The sequence below is a fragment of the Cololabis saira genome, chromosome 7 (genome assembly GCF_033807715.1).
Source record: "Cololabis saira isolate AMF1-May2022 chromosome 7, fColSai1.1, whole genome shotgun sequence".
In the NCBI taxonomy this organism is placed as follows: Eukaryota; Metazoa; Chordata; class Actinopteri; order Beloniformes; family Belonidae; genus Cololabis; species Cololabis saira.
Window position 1 is genome coordinate 29,347,779 of NC_084593.1, and position 27,634 is coordinate 29,375,412.

The 27,634-nt window shown below is 39.7% G+C and overlaps 2 protein-coding genes across 10 annotated transcripts in view; both read right to left on the minus strand.

The window, feature by feature from the left end:
- Nucleotides 1-609: 609 nt before the first annotated feature.
- Nucleotides 610-15,940, minus strand: kdm2ab (lysine (K)-specific demethylase 2Ab). 2 transcript variants are annotated; one of them, XM_061725475.1, is made up of 23 exons: nt 15,766-15,940; nt 15,395-15,433; nt 13,776-13,914; nt 13,499-13,577; nt 13,341-13,387; nt 12,947-13,125; nt 12,570-12,676; nt 12,341-12,434; nt 10,546-10,699; nt 10,288-10,403; nt 9,299-9,425; nt 8,919-9,196; nt 8,762-8,839; nt 8,094-8,342; nt 7,685-7,813; nt 7,331-7,417; nt 6,970-7,194; nt 6,580-6,609; nt 5,434-6,455; nt 2,958-3,121; nt 2,684-2,830; nt 2,254-2,469; nt 610-2,153 (listed from the first exon to the last, which is right to left on the minus strand). In XM_061725475.1, the coding sequence occupies exons 2-23, from the start codon at nt 15,428-15,430 to the stop codon at nt 1,972-1,974; spliced, it is 3,885 nt and encodes a 1,294-aa protein (XP_061581459.1). In that variant the 5' UTR covers nt 15,431-15,433; nt 15,766-15,940; the 3' UTR covers nt 610-1,971. The 2 variants fall into 2 exon arrangements, with proteins under 2 accessions (XP_061581459.1, XP_061581460.1); XM_061725476.1 differs by lacking the exon at nt 6,580-6,609.
- A 2,008-nt stretch (nt 15,941-17,948) lies between these two features.
- Nucleotides 17,949-27,634, minus strand: part of stx3b (syntaxin 3b) — a 21,074-nt gene continuing 11,388 nt past the window's right edge. Inside the window, exons 4-11 of one of the 8 annotated variants that reach the window (XM_061725482.1) lie at nt 25,995-26,069; nt 25,847-25,917; nt 25,510-25,618; nt 25,356-25,429; nt 23,864-23,998; nt 22,658-22,768; nt 18,605-18,696; nt 17,949-18,522 (exon numbers count right to left, since the gene is read on the minus strand). In XM_061725482.1, coding sequence (XP_061581466.1) covers nt 18,619-18,696; nt 22,658-22,768; nt 23,864-23,998; nt 25,356-25,429; nt 25,510-25,618; nt 25,847-25,917; nt 25,995-26,069 — 653 coding nt within the window. In that variant the 3' untranslated portion in view covers nt 17,949-18,522; nt 18,605-18,618. Of the gene's footprint in view, nt 18,523-18,604; nt 18,697-19,094; nt 21,352-21,637; nt 22,769-22,968; nt 23,080-23,581; nt 23,663-23,863; nt 23,999-25,355; nt 25,430-25,509; nt 25,619-25,846; nt 25,918-25,994; nt 26,070-27,634 lie in introns of those variants that run through there. The other 7 variants (XM_061725478.1, XM_061725479.1, XM_061725481.1 and 4 more) reach the window with 7 other exon arrangements.

Consider the following 27,634-nt stretch of genomic DNA (forward strand, 5'->3'; position numbering starts at 1 on the left):
ATATTATATTAAGCATTGAGCACAAGCATTTCAGTCCATAGTAGCCAGTTTGATGTTATAAATAAGCAACCAAAATATTAACCATAAGCTCCTTATGACACAAAAAAAAAAAAAAAATGTATCAAACACCCCCTTTTTTGAAATATGACCAGGGGCCACATAAAAGCTCCTGGCGGGCCGCATGTGGCCCGCGGGCCGCCAATTGAATATCCCTGGCGTAGGGTCTGCGTTGGTGTAACGCGGAACCATAAATCCGCCTTGCAGAAATACAAGCAAGAAACGGCCTTTATTCCGCTTTCACATCCAGGTCAGGCGAGTTCAGACAGTTGCAGCTGCTGCTGCTGCTCCTGCAGGGCTGGACACAGTCACGGGAGAGAGACCACATCTGTCTAGGCTGCTGTGATCCTTCGCACATGACAGATGTCTGTCCTCCCAGATGAAATGATTGTTATTACTACTGTGATTAAAGCTGCAGCCGCTTGTTTGCAGGTTGTGCACAGATGCTGGGTGGAGTCATGAGTGAACAGCGTGGCTGATATTAATACATCTCTCAGTGTCAGCAAGTATAACAAACCAAACGGCTTATCTTTCTTTTTTTTTTAATTTTTCTTGAAAAATAACACAAATACCATGAAGTGAAAAAAGCTTCAGAAAATAATTACAATGCTACAGGATTCCCATTTTTATAATCTAAAAGAGGAAAAAACACATTTACACAAAAGTAAACATTTATATACTTATATTCATTTTGAGGGATATGGCCAGGAGAGCAGTCCAGGAGACCTTTGATACAGAGCCATAACACTTGAAGGGAACGAAGAAATGAGCAGACCGCCAAACATAATCTTACAGCTCTACACAGAATTTGACAAGTCAAAGTAGATTATCACATTTTTCTTCCATTTAGAAAAAAAAAAAGTTTATCAAAGAAGGGTGGGGAAACGATGTAGTCTGAAATATTTTTCTCTAAATGTTGCCTCTGTACAAAAACAAAGCAATAAACGTTTGGGAATTATAGCACCTGAAGTTAAACTGTCTGAAAATGCACCATTTATCTGAAACTTTATCCTTGGCTTATCCCCCTCTTTAATGCAACCTGCCCTTTGCCGGGATGAGGTCTAGTAGCTATGTTGATTGCCTACTCACACTGTCTTTGTACCTTCTTACACACTTGCAACCATGTATACTTAATATTTATACCACTGCTGTATTTAATGACTTGCAAAGCTGAATTCACAACTGGTAAGCAGTCCATTCCAGTAGTCTTGTGTGAAAATCTTTCACCCTAAGCCGTTTAAAAAAAAAAAAGAAAAAAAAAAAAAAGGGAAAAAAAAACCTCGAAGCATAGCTGTTGTGCAGAAAGCATAAGTCAAATGATTTACTATTTCCCCGTGGGAAACAAAAACAAAAAAAATCCATCTGCTTGAAGCACCCACATCTAACTGAACTCAAATAAGTCATAACAAATACGAAATTATGGTGGATTGGCAAAAAGGATGAGAATACCCATTTACATCCCAAGGATGCAACTCCATTTTGCCTCTCGTTCTCAAGTTAGAAGCGTGCGATGAATCAAGTCTGACGTTTGTCCAAAGAATAGTTGAGGTGGATTATCCACAGGATGTGAAGTCTAACATAGCTAATTAATTGTTCTCCCACTCATAAAAACAGACATGCTTTGTACACAACATCAATTTTTTTTTTTTTTTTTTTTTTTAAAACAGCAAAACAAAAAAACAAAAAAAGCTCCTGAGTCTCTTTGTAGGTTCATGAAAAAATAAAGACGCATTGTTCCAGCTGTAAAGACCCCTTGTCCCGACACCAGTCAAGTGAGTAATCCCTCCGATTTAGACCCCATCCATCCTGCATGTGAGCTTCCCTGCCTCTGTGTCACACACAGTCACATCAGGATCCACAACGCCCCACGGTTTTGCATTTCAAATCCCCTCCGCAGTGAAAGAAGGCAGGTAGCTACGATATTCGCTGGATGAGTTTTTCATCTGATAGGCAGTAAAGTGTGTTTACTGACAACTCGGAGATGAAAGCCTCACAGGCCTTTCTAGAGACACCTTTGCAGCGTCGCAGGTCAAGCACTGAGATGCACGAGAGGCGGCGGAGATACTTCAAACACGTGTCTGTCAATTTACTGCAGCCTGAGGAAGAAACACAAACACACACTTCAATGCTGCTGAAATAAAAAGAATGTGCATGTTCTGAGTATGGCCTTTTTGCATAGTTTTGACAAGCCCTGACCTTCCAGGTTGAGTTCTCCCAGTGTGTTTCGGGTGGATGAGCCCACTGCAGCCAGCAGGTTGATGGAGTGGTCAGTGAGGCTGTTGCAGTGGGAGAGATCCAGTTTTGTTAGATGGGGCATGTGGCGAATCACCAGACGCAGAGTGGAGTCACTGATGTCCAGGCCTGCTAACCGCAAGCACTGCATGCTGCGCAGCTGGCTGCGATTGTCACAGCCTGGAGCAGATGAGCCAAGAGTGACATGAAATAAAACAGATTGTACAGAAAAGTATGATAAGGAAACCAGCAAGAGAGGTTAAGTGACAAGATATAGAAAGGATAAAACGAGAGAAAAATGTAAACTTAGGCAAGTACTGAATAAATTAACAGCTGAGGTTATCACGGATATCTGGCAGTCACCATTTACCCTCTAAGCCTGCGGAGTACTCACCTGGAGGAGTTACTAGATCCCTGATCTGTGAGTCTTTGACTCCATCTGCATACCGCAGGTCCAGAGAGCGGAGGAGAGGGCAACCAGAGGAACACAGCGCTGAAATAGACGACCAGGAACATCCTGCCAGCATCAGATCCTTTAGTCCTGCAACATGGAAAAGGTTAACTATTAGTGTTTTACCAATAACATTTACTGTTCGAGAATCCTTATTATTTTTTTTTTAGAAACTTGATTTTGGTGTATAAAAAAAAAAAAACATCTGCGTGCATACCAGGGAGGCGGCCAATAAGCCAGTTAAGCTGTTTTTTTGAGACGTTGGTCCAGGAGAGGTCAAGCGTGACCGGTTGTCTCTTTATGATGCCTGTGAGAGCCTGAGGAGTAACGCTGCGCTTGATGCTCAGGTCAATCCGCGACCAAAGCCGTTTGTCTAAACACCTTGAGAAAAAGTACACACAAACTTCTTAATAATACAGAAAATCTTAAGGGCTCTTAACTCTGCTGCAAATTCATGTCCAGTGAATGATCAATTTATGAAATCTAAACCCTTTTGAATGTCATTACATTTAAACATTTTCAACAGGGAAGGTGGATGCTACAGCTCTTACAGTAAATGGCATGTTATATTTAGACATTTGATTTTAAAATCTAAGAATATTAGCAAAATAATTTTTAAATATGTGGGGAATTCTCAAAGTAAAAATGATTCACTGACTGAAGTATTTACAATTTCTTTTTACTTTTTTTTTAATGCAGCATCTAATTTCTTTTAAAACTGACCTACTGATTCCAAATTTAGCTATCAGAATTTTAAATTCGTGACCAACAAAAAGCACTAAACCTTTTGTAACTTTTCTTTATAAATTAAGAAAACATTTAAGGACATAAAACACAATCATGCACCCCAGCTTAGAAGGGTGCTCATTTTTGCAACTGTAACCTGTTATCTCTCATAATTATCAGGTGCAGAGCACTTCATGCCTTGGGGAGAAATTATCTACCACTGTGTTGCCAAAAATCTGATCTCCTGGAAAAGGCCTTCCTCCAATCTGTATATAAAACATACACACTTCTGTGTTGTAGAGAATGTATCCAGGTGTCTTTAGTGATTGCCAACTCAAATACTTCTGGGCAACCTAGCTATGAAAAAGGTATTTACTGAACTCGTCACATTTGCAGGAGTTTGTTATGCAAAAGAAAACAGCTAAGTAGAATTATTCAGATCAAATTCATCTCTATTTATAGCTACCCACACTTCAAATTGTGCTACAGCCCACCCTTCCTTGAAAGTGGGAAATGACTCTCAATGAAAAGCAAATTCTGGACACCAGTTTGCTTAACTCAAAATAAATGAGGCAATAATGATCGGTGCAGCCATCACTAAAATCAGTTTAACAGCACCTATAAGCAACACTTCCCCACACAATGTTAATGCTTGGGCAGGTTGCCCTGGAATATTAATGACTGCCCAAGTGTATTTGGCAACCCACTCACTTACTTTTACTATCAAACACAGTTATATTACTGCAGAGATGTGCTTCACTTCAGCCTCATCACACACACACACGACAGCAGCAAACAAAGGCTATTGACTTTTAGACTTTTTAACATTTCACAGAAAAGACTGGAGAAATGTGATAGACTGGTGAGCTGTCACAGGCGTACCCCTGCCTCTCGCCTGTAATGAGCTGGGACAGGCTCCAGCAGACCCCGTACAGGATTAAACGAGTACAGAAAATGGAGGGATGGACTTTAGAGAAAGATTTAGCAGACTTTAAAAAAAAAACAAAAAAAAAACAACTTAATCTCATTCTCTGCAAGCCAGTCACTCAAGCTCCTCTATAATCTAAATTACAAGCATGAATCATGTTGTAATGTCCAGCGCATTAGTTCAACACTTCTGTCTGTGGTGTTTTAACAGCTTGAGTTAATTCAAGATTGTATTTAAGAGGGGTCAGTACCAACCATCTGTGGCTTAATTGTAGCCATATGAAATGTTAGCATTTGAGAGTAAAACTACCAGACACATATTCTTATATCAGTTTAGTGTGCGCCAGCATGCATTTGTTTTGTTCTGTGTGCTAGTGTGAGCTCTGAGCCCAGGTACCGCACCCTCTGTCAAACAGTAATAACACCACTCTCTCCAACGCCATCTGCTATGAACAGTGGTATAAAGAGAAAGTTAAAGAGGGAGCTGTTCGTTTGTATCAGTGATATTTTGACCCAAACATGTCAGATATTTCATTAAGAACTTAACTGTGTTAACCTGTGGGAATATGAAATTCCTTATTTTTAACATTAATTAATTGGAACAAAAAGGGAAACTTTTAAAAACGTTAATAAAAGAAACCCTTTAATGCCAGTGACTGTTCCCATCTGTGTCTTTAAATTTGACCAACAGAGTCTAAGACATTAACTGATCCAACAGCAAACTGGCTGTATTCATCGATACATGTCTAAAACTTTTTGTATTTCGTTACAAATAAGATAAAAGATTTTTGAGAGATGTGTTAGTGTCAAGCCTTAACAGACTGGAAACCAGACTCAAAATATCATCCATCAATCAGAGGTTACAGCCCTGATCCTGCCCCCATCTTTCCTTGCTTACAAGGGAAAGCAAGGGTCAGTGGGAAAGACGTTGAAACAAACTTGGCTCAGAAATGTGTCCCTTACTTGTAATATGTTAGGGGTACAAAGCTTTTACTAAATGGCTGTAACTGAATAAAAATGTATTTTAGAAGCGGTCTTACCATTTGTACCAGTTCTTGCAGACAGCCATGCACACGCATAGATCTGCTCGACTTAAATAGCGAAATACAGACACCCAGACCTCCCTCTCACAACCTGGGCCGCTCCCAATGGTTTCCCTATCCGTCTCACTCCCTCCTTCCTGCAGGGCGGACAGAGGGACCCGGAGATGGTGAAGCTCAGTTGATGAAGAGGGGGAAGCACCATTGCTCAATTTAGCTGGCCTGCTTAGTCTTGTTCTTTTAGAGGCGTTCAGTCTTTCTGGGTGGGAAGTGTGGGAGTCTGTGTGTCCACTGCGAGTGTGTGGTGTCCGCCTGCTTGGGTGCTGATCGGGATAAGGGCCATGATTTCTAATTGGTGGTCTGGCAAGGGCCCTGCTCTGGTTCTGTATTGTGGATGTGGCAGTTTGTGGGGCAACAGCCTCCAATTTGGGGACAATGGTTGATGTGTCCTGTTTTGCTCTAGATGGCCTTTGGAGTGTCACTTTAAGATGTGAGCCATTAGTGTCTACTTTTGGACAGTCCTGGTCCATCTGTTCCTCCCCACCAGCACCGTTTTGGTTGGCCATCTCACTCGCATCCTCATCTTCTTCTTTGACCACCACCTGCCTTGTGTGCGGCTGGTTCTCTTTATCCCCTCCTTTCCCATTTTTCATCCCACTGTCCTCTTCTTCTTCTTCCCCTTCCTCACTGCTGCTGCTGTTGGAGCTGCTGCTACTGTCCTCGCTCTCCTCCTCCAGCTCTGCACGACTTCCTCCACCTCTTATGCCTCGTCCTGCCCCTCCTCCTCGCAACCTGACGCCTCTTCCCCTCCCTCTTCGTGGCTCTCCCTTAGGCTCGAGCATCAGGCCACGAGAAGTCTGCTGCCGTTCCAAGTTCCCTCCTGTAACAATGTTGTAAGGGGAGCCACTTGCCCAGGTGGACCCCCGGCCTCTGCCATAAGACAGTCTGCTGGCTTGAGAGCGCAGGCGGGACAGGATCCTGGAGCCAAGCAGCCTGGAAGTGCGATCTAGAGAAGACTGTTTCTGCAGAAAAAAAGTTAATAAGAAAGATGGAAGAGATAATGCATGTTTCAAACACTAAATTCAATACTTGGTATGATCTAAGAGCGATGTGAAATTATTCTAAGGAAAAAAGTGCCTTGCTTACGGTTAAGAGTTTGGTCCGCTCTAGTTTTATCTGCAATAAAAAGAATGGACATTTGAAATTGGGGGTGGGGGTCTGAGTACAGAAGGCTCCAACATTAATAATTGTGGCCTCTTTCAAATCAGTTTTAGAAAAATCCATGTTTCTTTAAAAGGTAATATTTGTTTTTAAACTCTTAATAGACATTATTAACAGAAACATCAAACAAGATTTAATGCACTTATCTCACTTAAATTTTAAGATATTTTAGTTACTTTACTTCAGTCAGCACATGAAGACATGCTGGATTGCCCAAAAGAATTCCAAAATAAATGTTTAGGTTCATATTTTCCTCTTTTTTTGGATAATTAAAGCATTAGAAATTTCAAAAAATTAAAAACAAGTATAATTTACCCTTTTCTTAAGTCTGAGCTCGAGAGCGCTTGCTCTTTTACGATTCTGTTGATGCTGCAGTAGCAGTTTCTGTGAAGGTGGCGGTGCTGATGGCCTGCCAGGTGGTCTTGCACGCTTCCCTCGTCTTGGCCCATCATCTTCACCAATGTCTTCCTGATATGAAAGTTTGGACTGTGGCATGGATGCAGAACCCTCCGACTCTCCACTTTCTTCATCGCTGGACGACTGATGTGGAGATGTCAGTTAATTTGTGCATCAACATCAATCATAGAGCTACAAGACGTTAATGAACAAAGTATGGTGAAAAGACCCAACTTACAACACTTAAGACACAGAAGCAGAGAGCTAGTTAGATATGTACCTCTGTTGCCGAGCTTTTGCCTTGGTAACATTTGGGACATTCCCAGCAGCTGGGTAGGTCCTTATTGATCATTCCCTCACCAGGTTCCTGAAAGAAAAGAGTTACAAGCTTGAAACACAAATCTGACCAACAAGCAGTTGTACATACAGCAATACAACCAAGGGAGTAGCTCTTTAATGTATTCAATCCAAGATAATTAACTGAGTGACTAAACTTGGACACCTTTTAAGTTTGAATGTTACAACAAGAAGATCAAACGCTATTAACATTCCAGAAAAAGCAGAAATTATGCAAAATACCATTTACTATAGACGACAATAACAGCAACAACAACAAAATTAACTGAAGACTCACCTTAACACATTGACGATGGACAATCTGTGAACAAACGGTGCATTCCATAAGAGAGTGAGTGCTCGGATTTGATTCGTCAAACTCCCCCTCTCCACATACGGCACAACGCGCTGTATTCGGCAAAGCAGGCTGGAGGAAAGATAAAATTGTTATCAATAATTAAGATCTAATACTGATGAAGATCACTGTAGTTGTGAACGTTTTCCCCCCCCCCCCCCCCCCCCCCACTGGTTATCTTAATAATTTGGGTTATTCTAAATTTTAGGTTGAGACTTTGATCGTTAACTTGGAATTGTGTTCAGTTGCAAAAGTCAGAAACTTCCTTTGTTTCCATTTCAAAGACATTATTTTGAATCCACTGTTATATGGTTTTAAACACACAAGTACAATCATGGGTATAATGTCCTACCGCTAGACATTGTCTCATGATGCAGCCCTTCTTCATACGTCCAGGACCACCAAATTTCCTCATGTCATGGCAGTACTGACACGTGCCACACTCCTTCCGGCAGCAGGCAGCGCAGCGCTTGCATCTCACCCGTCTCCGCCTCAGGGCCGAAATGGAACGGTGTTTATTGGGTCTCTTGTGGAGAGAAGGGCCCAAGCGAGGACGGTAAAGAACAGGCGGAGGAGGAATTGGGGACTGGTACCAAGATGGCTTTAACAATTCAGAAGCAAAAAGATATAAATAAGAAATAAGTTAGATCAAGGTGTTGAAGATTATGGAAAGTTATATATGAAAAACACTATGTTGTAACAGAATGTAAATTGTCAATATTTTGCCTTAATTTTAAAAACAGAAGGTTTTCTGTAAAACTCTTTTCATTTTGATAATGTTTCATAAATGTCTTCCTTTTATATTTTTAAGCTTGAAAGCTACATGTTCTTCTTATATTTCTAAAATTAGCTAAGCAAAGAAAAGGAAACAGACTTCTTCAAAACATGTCATTTACTAAAAGCATGTCTGCCTTCTACAACAATTTCATTTTCAGGGTTTTCAATATTGTGGGGAAGCAGTGACTGAAACTTTATTGTATTCTGGTACATTATGTGGAGGGTTAGGGAAACTCTGCTCACCCTTTTAGGCCATTTGACAATGGGATCTCCAGTGTAGGATAGCTTGAACTCATCATTGGCACAGTCTTTCAAAACAGCCTGAATACAAAATTGAGAGACGATAAGTAGTGAGGAAAAAAGATAAATAGTGTTTTTCAGCAAATTTAGGTATACCCACCCTCATGTCGTCAAGCAGGGCTGCAGCATTCATTATCCCATCAGGGACACACTTTTTGTGGGTCGGCAGCTCCTCCAGCTTCCCTAAAAGGTTCCAAATTCCTTCCACCTCAAAGGAAGTTAGCACAGGCCGAGCGGTGGGAACAGGGGCCACCTGATCTTCTTCGACCTCTTCTTCTTTGACTTTGACTTTGCATTCAACCTCACCATCAATCTCAATCCCATTAGAGGTGTCGTTCTTTGAAGGATGACTAATATCAACATCAGCAGGAGTCAGCCCTGAAAAGAGATGGAACATCATTTTTGAAGTTCAGCATTGGGACAAATCTATTCTTGTGGCTGTGTGGATCGCTGTGTTCCCTTGTATCCATTTTTCCTTACCAATGCCAAGTGAATATTTCTGGAACTCCGGTGTGAGGTGAGAGATGTTGGTCAGACAGTAGAGATATCGCTCCAGAACATACCAGCACATTTCATAGTAAAATGGGTACCGAAACTTTGCTGGTACCTAAAGCAGGAGATCAAAATTAGTGAATAACTTACTAAGTTAAAAGTGCAACTTAATAAGAGACATAACTTTGCATGTCGCTATGCAACACTAGAAATTCATACTTTTTGCCTCTGGAATGATCAGACTTGATAAAAAAGGTATTTGTCACAATTTTGTGGCAGTTTAGCCTTTTGCCCAGGAAGAAATTAGATAACTATGGTATGAATGACGACCCACCAGACCAGTCCTAACTGGCCCTCTAAACTTGAATAAATACCCACAGCTGAGCTAATCATTCCTGTAGGGCTGTGCAATTAATCGATTTTAAATCTAAATCGGATTTATTAATCACAATCGATGTTAAAAAAAGGAAAATCGGAAAATCAATTTTCCTTTTTTGCAGCTGGCTGCAATACAGACAGAGGCCGTCTAGTCATCTTTGTTTGGTCAAGAAAATTGTAAATGTTGTCACTTTACTAAACTCAAGGAGGATTTACAGTATCTTTCAATTGCACTTCATTCCCAATAGGGACATTTGTTTGCTATTTTTCTTTAAAAATAAAGATAAAATTTTCGAAACAATTTATTCCATTGTCTTTTGTAGTTTTACCAAAAAAATCGAAAATTGGGTTTTCAGAGAAAAAAAAAAAATCTGGATTTTATTTTTGTCCAAAATCGCCCAGCCCTACATTCCTGAGAAGTATGCCATTATCCACCAAAGCAAATCACAGTGCACATATGCTGTTATATTACTTTATTACTGCTACTTGTCTGTCTGTTACCAAGTTACGGTTAAATAAAAAAATGTAAGTGAAATTTCATGAAACTTGAGGTTTCAGTCCATATTGCATTTATATAAACAGCGGTGAAACCTTCTCACCCGTGTTCGGTCTTCTATGTTGTAGATGTTGAGCTGCATGGGGATGTTAAAGCTGTGAAGGAAATTTCCCCCGAACACCAAAGTGTCTTCTGGTGTGTACACAGCATGGATCCAACCTAAAACATATCAAATACAGCTTGTTGAAGGAGTGCAAGGTGTACAAGTGTGTGTGGGTGCTTCACAAATGAGGGCATAAGCAGCAAATGAGGGCGTAAGCACTGTGTGTCTGTCCATCACAGCTGTGTCAGAACAACAGACCTGATGGGATTATGAAGGTGTTGCCTTGCTTGAGCTCTATCCTCTGGCAATCATGACACTTGTCCCCCAAGAAGATGTCTCCCTGTTTTCCTGATAAAACCCAGTTCTCATACATATCCAGGTTCTGGGCTGTAGGTGGAATAAGCCAAAATACCTACAGGAAGAACAGGTAGATAAACACATGCATAAGGTGATTCAATCCTTCCTTCATATACTTTTTTCTAGTCATTTCTCAACTACAGACAGACAAAAAACATTACTGAGGAGTCTTGAGTGCACACATGAAACACCAACCACATTGATACAGACAAATCAAAAGCTTCAGTATATCAACATAATAAAAGAAGAAAAAAACATTCATATCATATGTAGTTAGCTTTGCATACTTCTTGTTTTGTGATTTCTTGAGTCTAATTTTAGAAAAAAAATAAAACCTGGACCTTTTAAATATGTTTTGTTCAAACAAAACGGGGCAATTCTTATACAATTGATTATATAATTTTTTTATCTGAATACCTGCTAATATATGGGTGCATATGGTGTGACGGCCTGACCCTCTGCCTACTGATTGGCCATTCTGTTTCCTGGATGGAAGTTGTGGGCAGGTCGTCAGCCCAATTGGCCTCACCTGTGTGTTTGTGTGAGCCAGTGTATTTAGGGTCTCTAGCCCTGCTTGCTGTCTCTTGCTGCTCCCACACTTGGGCTTGGTTCTGGGTTTCCACCTGCTATGGGGAACTAAGTATTCTTTCCTCCTGACTACAATACTTGCACTGAGCATACTTCACTCACCCACACACAGCATACATGACTGACACTCTACATTTAAACCTACATATACTTTTTGGTTTACTTTGATTTAATTTTTACTTTAACAATTTATTGATCTAATTAAAATATATATGATTTACTAATAAAATTACATTTATGAATTGGTACTCCATGTGTGGACTCCCTCTTTGTCACTGACTGGCCCGGTTTGTGACAATTGGATCTCACACATGGCACTGCCACAAACCTTCTTACTTTCTGTATTTGTGTCAACAATAGATTCAATAACTTTTCCTCACTGTTTCAAAGATCATGCCTTTGACTGCATAAAATTGCCAATGGTATCAAATGTCGTAACAACTGTTTTTACACCAATATCCAGCAATACTTCCATCCCAAAGAGTCAACAATATGCCACCTTTGCACTGTTCGTATAACTCCAGCTAAATCAGGGTCTAACTTCAGAAAGCAGGGTGTCATTCCACACTGGACGTGAGATGCAACATTGCTTAGTGTTAACTCTGAAAGCTTTCCCTTTTGTACAGAGGCACAACAAAAATGACCTGCCTTCTTCCCTTCACGCTGTTCACATACAAAACGACATAACACCTCGACACAACCCCACTTTAAAAATGCCCTATGTAAGAGCTCCTGTGTTGGACAAAGCATGCCAATAGGCTGCCCAAGAATGTCAGCAGAGAAACTCTGCAAGTTCTTGCTTTCCTTCAGTTATTCCTCTGACCAGCAGCTATGTGTTTTGTACAAAAACTAACATTTGCCAAGTCATTTTATGTGCAAGTACACCTTTGTCAAGGGTGATTTTAACAAAGAATGTGCAAAATTACTAATATCTAGTTAATCTCTTATTTCCGTGCATATTTGTCTTTGTGGGATATGAAAACTAAAACAAAAAACAGCAGCTTTATTAGTAATTCAACTGTATTAAAATACAGTACATGAGAGCATAAAGAGGAGACACGTTAACATGTTAACCAAGGCATGTGTGTGGTGTGATGCCAAAACTGACCTTTCCTCCTCGCAGAATGTGGTACCAGACTGATGTGCCCCCAAAATCAATGTGGAAATCAGTGAAGCAGCCCTGCACACTCATAAGACAGTACCTTGGAGATGTACATAAAGAGTGGAAAACATAATATTAATCTTAAATTAAAAAGTAAATATGAAATATTGCAGAATAAAACCAACAATGTCAGTCATGTTTGAAAGCAGATGGTAAATGTTGCTGATTTACTCACTTCTGTACTTTGGGATAATGCATGTCTATGATGGCATTAGTCGAATCTCTCTGTCGCTCTTTGAGATGGCGGGGCCACATGTTGTCCACCCAGTCAATAAGGTCCACCTGGAGAATACAGTCCAGAAAAGACAATGGTACACACATTGAAATTGTCTGCACCAAAGATTAGTTCATACATTTTTGACTAACTGGCATGAAAACCTGTTTTCACAATAACCAGGCAAATGCTGCTCTGAAGCTTTCACAAAAGGCAAATAAAAAACAAATGATGACCATTCAGCCTTTTCGCACTCCAAAGAATATAATTTTCTTGTTCTTCAATGTAGATATGGATAACGGTAAAGACATGAAGTGTAAAACTGTACTGATTCTCACCGATGCCGGTCGTTTGACCAGATTTTCAAGCCGAGTGTGGCTGAATTCGAGGCTGATAACATTGTAGAGTTTTTCTCTCTCCGACGGTGGTGTCTCATAGTAGCGCCGCCACTGTGCCATTGACATTTCAATCCCCTTCTGGGTGTTCACATCCATGACATCAACGATACGTCGACTACCTGTAAGAGCATCAACTGCAGTTCAACATCTGAGACCACTGAAATTAAATACAAATTCAGTGTACTTATAAATAATCATGCAGGCACTGGATTTCTGAATTATGTTTAACTAATAATATTCCATAGTGAAGTAAAGGGATGTACTGAAGCCCATTTTAAAATTTGACAAACAGTAAACCCTGTAAACTCTGAAGCCAGAAACAACAGAAACTTACCAACAAACAACTTGACATCACTGACACTGAAATCAGGATCTGGCATTCTGCAATAAAGAGATGATTTGGTACATGTTTTTTATTTTTCTTTAGATGGGGGTAATTAGTTTCTCACATGTTATTAAGGTGTTATGAAACAATAAGAGACTATGCCTTACTGTAACCCAAGTCCATCAGCATTCTCAAAAATAATAGGGTCCCGGAGCCCTTCTCTCTGAATGTATTCATATGTGAAATCTAGACAGGAAATATACACAATACCAAACAAAACATTAAATAGACAAAAATATGTTACAATTACAACATTAGTTCAAATTAGAATAAACATTTTTGACCAAATAACGCCATGTGAAAAATTACCCCAATATAAAAAAAGATGTGGTCTAATGTGGTTTTATACTCTGTTATTCTCTAATTCAGTTGTGGACATCTTACCTTTACCCTCCATGTGTTTGACAAGAGCAGAACCAAATTTCACACACTTCAACTTCTCTTCCAGGTCAAATGTTCGTTTCCCTTCAATTTCATCATCTGAGATTCCATCATCCTCGTAGCGACGACGTGTACCAGTCCGCTAAGGAGAAGGAAGATTTTCTTGTTTATGTTGTGAATGGCAATGTTTCAAATCATAAATCACCTGAGATGCCTAATTTGCCAGTAAATGACTGGCAATGCCAAGGCAACCAATGTGCATGACTAAAACTAGTTAAATAAATTACAAACAATAGTATTGGCCAAATTAGTTGCCTTTTTATTTAGTATTTTTGTCTCTGGTTTCTTTTGTCAAGTTATTGACAAAGTTGAAGAAATCTTACTATGAAAGGAAGTAATATAAAAAGAAAAGGTCTACAGAGAAATTGGTCCACCTGTTAAACCAAAACATGAAACATAATGAAAATGGAAAAATAAAATCCAGCACAGCTTAGTAGCAATACTTAATGTATTATTTTTAATTTTCTTACAGGGTTATAATTTCTAAGACATCTGGTAACGATATTGTTGTGTTTTGTTTTTTCCTTTCATGTAAACTTTAAAAATTAAAACTAAAATTCCCACGAGACAAAATGAAGATTTTAAATCAAGACAAGGAAAAAAAAAAAAAAAAAAAAAAACTACAACTCAATCGAAGCTGAACAGCCAGACCACAGTAAATCAGTTCATGTAGGAAACAAACAATAAAAAATTACAATAGCAGGGGTTAATCTTCTACATTTTTCCCCCTGGACCCCCCCCCCCCCCCCCCCCCCCAAAAAAAAAAACCCCACCCCCTTGCGTTCACCCCAATTCAAAACGCTTGGCTAGACAGATGGATCAAGAACAACACCCCTGCCCTCAAGTCTCCCCACCCCCATCCTTTTACCACAACAAATGCAGTATTATCCAAGAGTAATGCTCCTTACTTTCATAACTAATGGCTGCACAGTGACAGTACCCTTTAATTTGAGACTGAATAACTTGCAAAAATATAGCATTGTTGCTCGCATGATCAATGAATACTAGGCAAATGCAATTAACGGAGGAATAGGAAGACAACACTTACATTTCAGCTATTTTAATAAAGTTTAGGTGTGTAGAGAAAACAAGGCAAAGCACAATGGTAAAACACTATTAAATACGCAATTATAACCAATATCAGTTTTCCTGGCCCAAACCCATTCTTATAAACAATGCCTTCAGCATACAGGCTGGTTTTAGAACATTTATTGCTTTACAGCTTTAGGGGGGAGGGTTGAAAGGAGGTGAAACGAGGTCGCAGAACAAATGCTGTCAGGTTAGAAAGTGAACTTGACCCTCTTTGAACCCAGTCTCTTTAAAACAAGTTCATTACCAATTTTAGTAAGAGCCATTAAAGCAGCAGCAGGGCTTACAGCACACTGGTGGCAGCAGAACACGGGCCGTTCTCCCCAAACACCCCCTTACAACAACCACGCTGCTTCGTGGCCATTAAAAGAACTAAAGTTAAAACACAACCAGGCTGGATGACAATCTCAGTCTCAAATGTAAACATGAACCCAGTGTTCCGGGTATGGGAGCAGTTTAGTGGAGTTACTCACCAGACGCTTGCTGTACCGTGTGTGAGTATCGTCCATTGTCTGGGGAGAGGATAGAGTGTTTGAGAAAGCATTGAAACAGCGTTTAAACTCTCAGTTTCACAGTCTGTTGTGAGATCAGTCCTCCCTGTCTCGCTAGCGTGCTAAGGTTAGCATTACACACACACTCAAACACACACACACCTCACGCTTTCCTTCATGTGTGCAGGCTACTACCAGCAACGGGGTGCATTTATTAACAGTAGCTATTAAACTATGAATACGAGCCCCGGTGTGAATTAGCTGAGCTTCTTAATTCGTCTGCTGCAGTCCGGGCTAGCTAGCTGTCGTTAGCGACTAATACAGCGACTGGAGGCGTTTCTTTAAATCATTACCTCCGCGTTTCAGCTCCGCTCAGACGTAGTGGTCAAAGTAACGCGTCCCGGCTAGAGCCTCTGAAGCCTCTCGTTAAAGTTTGTCCCCATGTTATGTGCCGAGCGCCGTGGATATGGTTGTGTTTTGTTATTGTGCGATAAAGTTAGGACGTTTCGACGCTCCGAGCCGCCATTTCAGCTGGTCAGTGAAACACACACACGCCCCGCCCCCTTTCACCCACAGGGGGCGGGGCCAGCGCCGCACCGCGCCTTCTCATTGGACGGAATAAGTGCCACTCAAAGGAGATTAGAATATAATAACATGCAGGTGTACTTGTTTTATTGTATCCGGTGTGATGGGTCAGGGTTGTGCGTTTGATTATCGTCGCCGTTTATCTGGTACAATTGCCGACAATAGAAAAAACGTATATACATAGAATATCTAGTCAAATTATCTGAAGTTTGTTCTCATGTACATACACAGCTGTTGTATTTGATTACCAAAAGAAATAAACAGCACTGAAATAACCTACGAACACCACAGGCTAAGGAGCTCCTTGTCTTCTAACAGAAAGATATAAAACAATTCATATCTCAAAGAGAGACACACAATAACCAAAATAGAAGAGGAAATAGTCGAGATGAATCGTTTTAAACGATGACAGATTGCAAAACAATTAATGTTAAATGCAAAAAGACCACAGTGAGGTACAAAACACGACTTTTAAGACGTGTAATATGAATGTTACAAAGAAATTAGAAAACAAAAGGCAAAATGTGATACAAATAAAACAAAAACAGTCCAAATGAGACTCAGAATTTACTCAGTGATGCAGAAAAATACAATTTAAATTAAAAATACCACAAAAATGTGTAAAACATTCCAGTTACGAAACACATTTTTTTCCATGGATATGCAAATTATGACCGAAGAAGACAACAATTATGCCCAAGTTTATTAGGATGCCTACACAAGATGATCAACCCCGTGCATTTTTTGTGTGTCATTTTTCTTTTTATCATTCCTTGCTTAGGAAAATGTGGATCAAATGTGGATCTAATAATAATAATCCAGCCAGACCGGGTGCAACAAACCAAACGCACCGTGCTGCAGAGCCCGCCCTGCGGAGGGTTGATGGGCGGCCCTCCGGAGAACAGGGAGGCGGGGAGAGAAACTAGGTCAGAAAGCTGCTCACAGGAGCATCTCCCTAAATCAGCTGTAGCTTTTACGTGAGAAGCTGCGACTCATGTGATCGAGGCCCCGAAAGTGTAAAGCCTGAATTATGGTTCTGCGTTAAATCGACGCAGGGCCTAAGCTGTAGGGTTCGGCGTAGGCTCTGCGTTGGTGTAACGCGGAACCATAAATCAGCCTTAAGCAGGGGCGTCAATTGGGTATGAAGGTACGGCAGCCGCCACACTTTGGCTTCAAGGGAAAATGTAAATGTTTGTTTTTTAAATACATTTATGGAATTACTCTGTCTATTTGTATTGATTATTCTATTATTTAATACATATAAAATAACTACAAATGCAAATCAGAACAACATGATCGATTTCACTAGTTTTTACGCTGCAAAAACTCGAAATCTTAACAAGAATATTTGTCTTATTTCTAGTTAAAATGTCTAATTTTTAGTCAAAAAAATCTCATTACATTTAAGACAACTCAAAAACTCAAAAAACAACAATTTTCACCTGTTTCAAGTAGATTTTCACTTAAAATAAGTAGAACATTTTTTTGCTTGTAATGAGAAGATAAATCTTGTCCCATTGGCAGATTTTTCTACTTATTTCAATTGAAAATTTACTTGAAACAGGTGAAAATGGTCAAATAAGTTATTTTTCTGGCGATTATCTTGTTTTAAGTGTAATGAGACTAAAAATGACTAAAAATGAGACATTTTAACTAGAAATAAGACAAATATTCCTGGTAAGATTGTGAGTTTTTGCAGTGAGCGAGACCATTTGAAAAAGTTCCAATTTTCTTGACCACACAGATAAGCTCCATAGCAGACTTCTGTGATGAGTATTTGCTGGACCTGTTGATTGATACTCTAGTTAAGTTCTGTGACTCGTAACCTTGTCATACCTTAGCTTCCACTGAATTGACGCCACTGGCCTTAAGTGAAAGTACCCTCTGTGTTCACAGGTAATCGGCTGAGGAATATGCAAAACACAAGAAGGGAGACAGGCACCTCTCTTGGTACAACGCACAGGAATCTTTTTATTGCATAACAGGCTTTAGTGAGTTGACACGCAGGTGATGAGCGAGTGACACCAGCTGTTACAAAGACACAAGCGTCTCAGCATTTACAGACTCATACAGGCACCCGCACACACACACACACACACACATACATACATATAACAAAATCACATATTTGATTGAAATAATGACAAAACAAGGATTTCAGATAATTTTAGAGACTGGGCATTATGATATTAATAAAGATGTTTACATTTTCAAGCCTTAAAATCTTATTTTTAGTGAGTTCTCAGTTATTCTCATAATGCACCACTAGGAGGCGCTAAATTGTGGCTTAGTTTTTTAAACCAACTGTCTGAAAACAGGCAAAGAAAACAAATTACACATTTATAACACATTTTTAAACACTTTACAACAAGGAAAATCACTTTAGATGAGCAATTTAAGGGAAAATAAGACGGAGGTGGCTCCTTTTTAAAAAATATTCCAAAGATTCAAATAATGGTTTGGACAGAAATGGAGGAACATCTCAGGTATATATTTAGTTTTCCTTTTTGGAGTTAACCAGATCCCTAAAAAGACAAAGAATAATAGTGTTTCAGTGTTACAGTTCCAAGATCAGACCGTGTAAAGCATTAAAGGTTGATGTTTTACCTGTGTAAAATCATTTATGAGAAGAAACTGTAGAGATAGGAAAAGCCAACAATCCCAATGATGGCACAGCACAATGTGATCATCATCTTTTTCTGAAGATCCAGAAGAAGGGGAAAAAACGTGTCATAACAGGTTTTACCATGAGAGTCAAACCAAAAAGCTATTAAAACAAAGGTCATCATTTGCATTTATAGATACTGGCTTAAGGAAATGATTTAGCAAAGGAGAACAAAGGGTCACAGAGGTTGGGATGTATATGGGTATCTGTAAAGAAAAAGGGACACAACTTACCTTCTTGTTTTGCACTTGTGCACCAGTCTTTAAAAAAAAACAAATCTGACCTTTGCAGCTGAGTAGTAAACATGCAGTCAACCATCTGCGGACAGCAGCTACCACCAGCCATAAAACTCATTCACCCAGTTGTCATCAAAAACTCTCACAATATAGTTACACATTTATTTTTCAGCCTCAAGAACAATTCAGTCATCTAGTCTTTATAAAATAATAAATCTTTAATTATTTTAAAACAATTGACACTTAAAACTGTATACAAAGGCTCGAGTTTTCTACAACCACTCTTAATGTGCAGATAAAAAAACCACGATGAAGGCCTTTTATTTTCAACATCTTCCTGTACAAGGATGAGTCAACATACAGACCAGTTGAAATGACTTTTCCCTTTGATGATTGGCTGAAAAAGCATATTTTCTTCCAAGCGCAGCAAGAATCACATGCTTTACTTTGGTCGTTTAAATCATGAGCAAAAGGCTGTGCACTGCTGCTCAGCAAGCTGCCAGTGTGACATGTTTCCATCACCAAGAAACGATGACCAACCACAATTCAGCTCAGTTCATTAATTCATCAAAACCAATTATGTTAATAGAGCAGCCCTGCAATACCTCCCGTTATCCGTTTTTCTTTCCTGATGATCTTCTCTATATGTAAAACCTCCCGGTCTTTTTGACTGGTGTTTTTTTACCTTCTTTGTCCCAGTTGTAGCTATGAGTGGGGATACATTTTACATAAACGAGAATGTAATATAGTTTGGAAACATTTCCAGCCTCCAATGTTTATGAAGGTTACCCAAGTACAGCAGCTTTAACACAAACTTAACATTGTGACTTTTACAAACATCCCTTCGTGGGTTTATTGCAGGGCTGCACTGATAAACAGCAACATTGTTTGTTCACAGTGGAACCAAAATATTCCAGTGAATGCATCACAGTCAAAGAGCCACGAGGACCAGACACTTCCCTGTAGTTTGGGGTGCCAATTTGTGTGATTGATTCTGCAACTCATTATCACAAAGTAGAATAAAAACAAAGACAACTCTGGCACTTCCGGTAAGGTAGACACTAGTGTTACTAACAGCCTCTCAGCAAAGTCTTTGGCAACAAAAACAACGTTTTTATAGCATGTTAACAGACACATGTTAAAGGTCCAAAAAGATGCAGTTTCAGGATTTTCCCTTATATTACGGTTCACATTTTTTGCTTCTCTTGTCATTCCATAATTCTTTCACATTTTAAAAATGACGCCCACTGGGAATCTCTAAAGTGAAGAATCATCAGAGAGTGCACACCACGTCCTTCAAGTCTAAGCACTGGGACACCTTCTGGATTGGGTATGAAAAACACACATATAAATTCTATTATTTACATAATAATTATGCATATTTAAGCTTTATTACATACTATGAAATGTGAAAGTGCTGGAACTCCCCAAAACCAACAAGATCCGAGAGCAGTGAACATTCAGTAGCATTTCAGTTATAAAAGTTTCAAGGCTCATAAAGGCAATGATTAATGATCTGGGAGATCATGTGCTTCTGCATGAATAAACAACAGTTATATGACAAACACAAAGGGTGAAACTTTGGTATCACATGTTAAACAATGAAATGTTCAGTGACACTGGAGTGACGTAATGATCAGCTACTTTTCAACTCCCTTTTTGCCTCCACAGGTGTTGCTCCTCATGTCGACTTCAGGTCTGAACTCCTTGAAATGGGCAGAACTAAGGCAACCAAAGAGACCTTCGTCTTCCCCTTTCCAGAGGTCATTCTTTCAAGTGGGGTGTTGATAAATCTGGTGATTTCCACGTGGAGTGGTCTCAGTTCAAGTTTCATTTCCTTTTGTGGGCCAGCTGATGGGAGAACGGCGAGGACTGGGTGATGAATGCACAAGTGGAGTCTTACTACAACGTCTGGGTGAGGATGATGATGAGGATGACGACGATGAGGATAGCACAGACTACACCAATGATGATCGTTTTCTACAGAGGGAGAGATACAAGGTGAAGATGGTGTTAATGACCGACTGAGAACCTGTCACTGAACCGCCCCGCATCCACATTTAACACAAGCTGAAACAACATGCAACAAACTCACCACTAACCATGCTTGGTTATAGCAGCAACTAGAAGCAATAGAAGCACAGCCGCAAAGACCAAAAACTAAATATAATGCGGACACGAACCACAAACGCACAGAAGCACTATGCTCGCAAGCTCCCTGGACAGAAAGAAAACGCACTTGCGGAGCCTAAAAGGGAACATTTTCCCCAAGCATGCCTCATAGCCACACCCCCTGTGGTACTACAGCACACATCTGGTCCAAAGTTACTTACCCTCGGCTCGTCTCTTACTCAAACAGTTCATCAGCTGTTTTTCAATCCTACTGACAACCCGATTATGAGTGCTAGTATTCCCAGCAAGACCAGCACAACCACCACTATTATCACCACTTTCTGTAAGGAATAACCAATTACACAGAGTCCAGTCAAGTCCAACATCTCAACGGGAAACGTCAAGAAGCATGTCCTGAATTTATAAATATGTACAGCAATTACACGATCATTGACTGTTGATGAACACAAGTGGTTTCCAAAAACCACAAATGTGTCAAATATCAGAGACTATTTCTGTAGCTTTATCACAAAAATAAAGTCAAAAGCTTTTTCATGTCAGAGGTAACTTTATGTTTTCATGCCCCCCCACCACACACACGCACACACACATCTTTTCTGCACTCACGCATAGATAGGAGGCACAAGTGCAAGTGCAAGTCTAGAGTTAAAGACACAAGACAGAGAGGAATAAAAGTAGAGAAAAGCTGCCTGTGCCAGTTTCTGCAGGTGGGAGGAGGGTCTTGATTCTGGTTGGTGGTCACAGTGGCGTCTTAAACACAGGGATCCACAGGTCACAGGGTGGAGGTTCGGTAACAGAGCAGGACGGAGATTTTGGGATCATCAAACGTCAGGAACACAATACAGGTCAGGGTCTTTATGATGGGAACGGTCTCATGTTGTCAATCGAGTTTCCCAAAAGCATCCTTTTAAGGAATTTTCAAAATCAAGAGAAGAAGGACTTAAAACATAACTGTGTAACTTCAAAGTTACAATTCTTCCTCCACGTTTACTTTTGAGATAGCCTTGAATACACTGAATCTTTGAGGAGCAGACGCTACCGGGCTGCTATCGCATTCTGTTCAAGTAACCGTTTTTCTGTCTTAATTTTCTGGAGTCTTGCGCTCATTACCTGCTCTGCAACAAAACGGGTCTCTGAAATGAATGAAACAGCTTCTGTTCCATGTCAATGCACAGACCAAGGCAATGCAGATGTTGTACATCTTGTGGTGTCAGAAGCTTTCTGATCCATTTTTGTCATCTAAATAGTTTTGATCAATAAAATTTCAACAGGAATTTATTGGATGTAAGTTGAAACTTGAAGAGCAAAAGACTCAGAACATGCTGGCATAAAGGTCATCATAAACTCATCAGCTGCCTCTAAACCATGATTGGCACATAAAACAGGAAGTCATCTGGGCACAGGCGTCTGCTATCTACTTTACTAGAAGGCCAAAATATTGGCTTTATACTGAATAATCACATTAAAACGTAGTCACGTTGGTGATCTCGAATCTAACTCAGTCTCTCCTATATTGTATTCTACTATTATTATTACAATTTTTTGTTTTGGTGGTTGATTGGGGGAGAAAAAAAAAGTATATTGGTTGCTTTTGGGAAACCGAGTCTGTTTTTGACAGTCACTCACACGACGAGCTTCCTGCTGATACTTTGCAGCTTTCTTAGTGTCTGCCACGGCGCGCTCCACAAAGCCCACAGACTGGTCCATGTTGCTCTCAATCTTGTCAATCATCCCACCCTTACGGTAACAGTATCAGAGGCAATGGGAAGAAGAAGAAAAAGCAGTAAAAGGAAATAAGTGAAACAAAAAAAGCAGGAGAAACTGACAGAAGTACACAGAGGGCAACAGTTGTGATCTCTGGAGGGAGGTGATCTGCAGACGCACTGTGTGCTTAAAGTGCATCCAGATTAATACCATGGCCGGCCAAATGACATTACCTTGCGTGCTTTGGTCTGGTACCTTACAGCTTTTTTGGTCTCTTCTCTTGCCTTTATGATGTGGTCCACTGACTGGGATACATTCTTCTCTATGTTGTCTACTATGTCACCCTGAAAAGAAAACATTCAGTAAGTTATGTTGCAAAGTTTATTACGCTGACAAAGTATAGCTTCAATACACAAAAGAAGCAAATCTAGTTTAGATACAACATTAGTGCTTTGACCAATATGTAGAAGTTTTCTTTGATTATATTGAATCCACAGAGCACAGAAGACATTTGAACGGCTTTGAGGACAACTAAGGAGGTCTTCATTTCTATAAACGGTAACTTTTATGGGAGAATCATGCTTCTTTACGTTCATGCTGAACTGTTGTGCCTCTTCAAATGCAAAACTGACAAATAATAACTAGGAATATAAGGGGTTCTTGAAAAACTAAACAAGCTCAGACACTGTGCAAGACAGTTACCACTTACCTCAAATAAGTCTTTTCCTCAGAATGCATGACATAAGCAGCAGACATAGGCGGTTATACTGGCTGTTAAACATTATGTGTTTTATAAAGACTCTGTGTTATAATATCAAGAAAGAGGGTTTTTTTTTTTAATCTTACTAAATTTCATGTTCCATTAATGTCTGGAGATGAGATGAAGATGGTAATGCCAGAAGAAATGAGTCTAAGAAAAGCATGGAGCTGGAAAAGATGAAGCAGACAGATGGAGATTGACAGTCACACCAAGGCGGAGGCAGGAACGTAATTAATAGGAACAAAAAAGTAAAAAAAGAAGTCATGACTGACCATAAGGCCATGGAAAAGATTTAAGGATCAGCTCAATGATGAATAAATGAAGGTTTGAGCACAAATGAATGAATGGGTGAATGTAAAGGAGCGTACCTGGCTCTCCACCAGCATGGCGATGTCTACAAACATGTCATGCAGCTCCTTGATACTACTCTCCAGACGGACAATGTCTTTATGTCTTGATTCAATCTCGCTCAGGGCTTGTTTCGAGATCCCAGAGTCCACAATCTAAAAAGATAACAGGTTTAAAATGCCACCTTTACCAATGAAACAGATTGAGTTTTTTTTTTTCTTTTTCATGAAAATAAAAAAAAAAAATGAAAAAAATTGGTTCAAAAAAATGATTTAACTATTACTATTTTTCTGTCAGGGGTTCAACAGGCCCAAATCAACCTGCTATCTCTGCCAGTTTCAGAAATGTTACTTTGATCTCACCTGTCCAAAAAACACCAGAATATCTTTACCAAGTTGTAGATGTGCAAATAAATTTGATTTGCAGAATACGAGTTCTCTCAGCATCATGGTGGTGTGGCGATTTCCACATTTCCAACTCCATACTGTATTACCGTCAAATTAACTGCTAACCTTAGACGTTCATAGATATGTTTTATTTAGAGGTTGTAAATAATTAATTGAAACAAATTAAAACCGAGTGCATCTTTTAAGACATAGTAATATCAGTACACGAAAACCTGACAGGATAAAATGTACCATGAAGCTGTCAACAGTCTGATTAACATTTTGATATTTGCAAAAATAAGCAACAACTCGTCTTGAGGGAGAGACACAGTTGGGTTATTTTCCCAAATATTAGAGCAGTGTGTATAGTTTTCTTTGTTTTATAAAAGTTCTTTATTACCTTTGGGACTTCCAAGACCAGATTGTTCACAAATGTTCTAGTACCTCTGTAAATGTTTCAACATGCCAGGATAAGATTTTCATGAAGTTTACTGGAAACTTTCGTGCTTCCAGACATTCCAGCAGCATTGAAAACAAAACAGTCCTATCAGTGCAGCTACAAGTCTTATTTCTGAATTATAACAGTAAACACTGTGTGGAAGAAAATGTCAACCCCAGGAAAGTATTACAACAAAATCAACCTTTACTGGAAATTAGAAAAAACTTAAGATTATAATTTGGTTTGTTGCATATTGTTGTTCAAAACTAAAAATATCAAATTGAGCTATGCGTCCTTGTACAAGAAGTTCTCTCATTTCGGAGCTGAAAACAATTGCCTTTTTATCAGTTCGTGGACAGAAAATATTGCAGGCAAACTGAAGTGCAGCGTGTGCTTATTTATCAGCTGTTTCATGCTGACAAAGCTGCAGAGTTAACTTCTCCCAGAAACATCGTGTCGATCTTGTTTCCAATCTCAGGTCACTTTGTCAGTTGTCTGAAAGTTCAGCTCCAAATTATGCTTCCCTCGGCTGAGCCTTAAAAATTGGCTGTTAAAAATTAAGTAAATAAGTTAACAACTCTTACTTACAACTTATATATTGGCTTTTAGTTCAACAAGCTAATAAGCAGAGGCAGGTTTATGTTGGGATATTGCCCAAATGGCAGAACCACACACACACAATCTCACCCCTGCAGTAAACACGGCAGCATTGCCACTCTCCAGCATTTCTTCCAGTTCATCGTCCGTTGTTGCTTTTCCAGCTGAAAATAAAAGAAACGGTTATGATGAGACCGTGGGGCCATCGTACCTCTTTGTTTCTGTGTATGTAGAGGCAACTCACTGATCTCTAGCTGTCTCTGAATACGTCCTTTACTCCGCTCTCTGAATTCCACCTGAGCTTCGTTATACTTTGTCATTACTTCCACAAACTTCCTTGACAGCACTGAATGCTGGAAAATGAAACCAATAAATAAAATAAAAACCCTTTCATTAAAGAAAGAAAAAAAAGAATGCAATAAAAAAGAAACAACATAATAATCACTTAATAAAATGAAACTGACAAGTAATAATTATAAATGTATTGAAAGTGGAAAAATAAAATTGACATTTCTTTTGACTTCTTTTTTCAAAGCAGGTCCATCAAAAGCTCCCCCGGCAGCACGATGGACATAATTTACCTGTGATTTGCGTATTCGGAGGTCAGCTGACACCCTCTCCTCCTGTTCCGACTCCAGATTCCTCTCAATGGCTGTGAAGTAGCCAATACAATTTCACATTAAACCTTATAAACATTAAAATTATTCTGCGAGGTAGGGGGGGACTTACTCTTGAGTTTATTTCTTGCATTGTTGGCCATCTTCTTTATATCATTAGTGATTGCCTCCAAGTCGTCCTGTGTTTCTGAGAATCACGACACATGCAGTGACAGACAGGGTGAACGAGATGCATGAACGACACGTACAAATCAGCTTATTTAAAGTTTGACTAAAGAAAATTCAGACTAAAGGGTTGGACTGCTCTAGAGTTTAGAGTTAAGTAGGTCTTAAATAAAGAATGAATGACACAGTGATGTCAGTACACGCAAGTTAACCATACCCCAAATAACTTAAATAAATTGGTCTACATTGATGCTTTTAGCCTCAGATGAGCCAACTTTGCCATCTAACATACGTTTCTATGAGCAGGCTTGATCACATCTTCTCCATTTGCCAAATGATGTAGAAACAGGTGATGGGTTCATTTAGTCAAGACCAAAGATGAAAGATGACACCACAAATGCTGCAGCAAGTGTAGACCATCTAAAAATATGATTTACACTCAGCAGATTGAAAGAGCAGGTTAAGAATCGTAGTTACAACCCACACTGCACTGCAGAAGTTAGAGGGCTGTACACCTTCTGTGCCACGTTCACTATCTCCAGCCAAAATAGGATTTTCATCATTTAGATAAAGTATTTGACAGCCCCAACAGCCAGAAACCACACAAAATGCAAGATTTCGATATTGGATACAAACCACTTATGGATGCGGTTTCAATTGAGATTCCAACAGGAATCGTACAGATGTGTCATCTGAATGGTCTGGCTGCTCAGATAGGATTTCAAACGGTCTTTTTTGTCATGCGGGATTCAATTCAAAACAAACATCACCACAATCGTATACCAGAGTGACAGAAGTAATGGGGGGGGGGTCCTCCTCTAGCTGGCCTTAAATGTCTGTTAGCTAGCAGATGGCCTGCCTGCACCATACATCCCACTCTACTGACATCCCAGTGGAAACAGAAACCCAAAATAAAGCACCACACAGGAGCCTACGCCATCTCTGACAATGTCCTGTAACAAGTAGGAAATTAGCACCGCTGCTCCACGTAACCATTTGAGACGGTAACAAAGCCAGTTCTCCACCACACATTTCGGTTTGTTTACATCCATTTCATCCGTGTAAGTTACCATAGAAACCATTTTCACTGAAATCTGCAGTCATTTTCAATCAACACAGGTGAAACGGAAGCTGCAACACTCAGACCTACTCCCATTAGCACTCTGACATGCCTCCTCAGTGCTCCAGTGTGTGCATGTTTATACTGCTATGTTGTCAGCTGATCCAGTAAAAGTTAATGGCTACGACAGAAGCCCCAAGTCCACCTCACTTTTCATGAGGCTGTAAAAGATAACAGAATGTACCATCTAAGCCATTGTTTTCTGAAGCCTTCTGGGAGGCCAGCACATTTTACAGTGAAAAGTAAACTCACCACCATCTGACTTGAATTAACAAAAATGCAGGCACAAGACAAGTCACCTTTGTTTATAAAGCACTTTAAAAACAACAGCTGACCAAAGTGCTGGACAAGCGAAAGGAAAAAAAAAACGAAATTGTATTTGATTCATTTCCAATTTATTCCATTTCAGAATGAACCATTCTGAAAATATCAATATCTATGTCTATCTATGTGCTTCTTTACTACTT

What these genes read in the sequence shown, in the direction of transcription:
- kdm2ab (XM_061725475.1), bottom strand. Translation starts at nt 15,430, where the DNA reads ATGGACGATACTCACACACGGTACAGCAAGCGTCTG. An exon ending in CAAACACATGGAGGGTAAAG is followed by an intron (nt 13,578 to 13,775) that starts GTAAGATGTCCA and finishes TTTCCTGTCTAG; the next exon opens with ATTTCACATATGAATACATT. An exon ending in TTGTCAAATGGCCTAAAAGG is followed by an intron (nt 8,343 to 8,761) that starts GTGAGCAGAGTT and finishes GAATTGTTAAAG; the next exon opens with CCATCTTGGTACCAGTCCCC.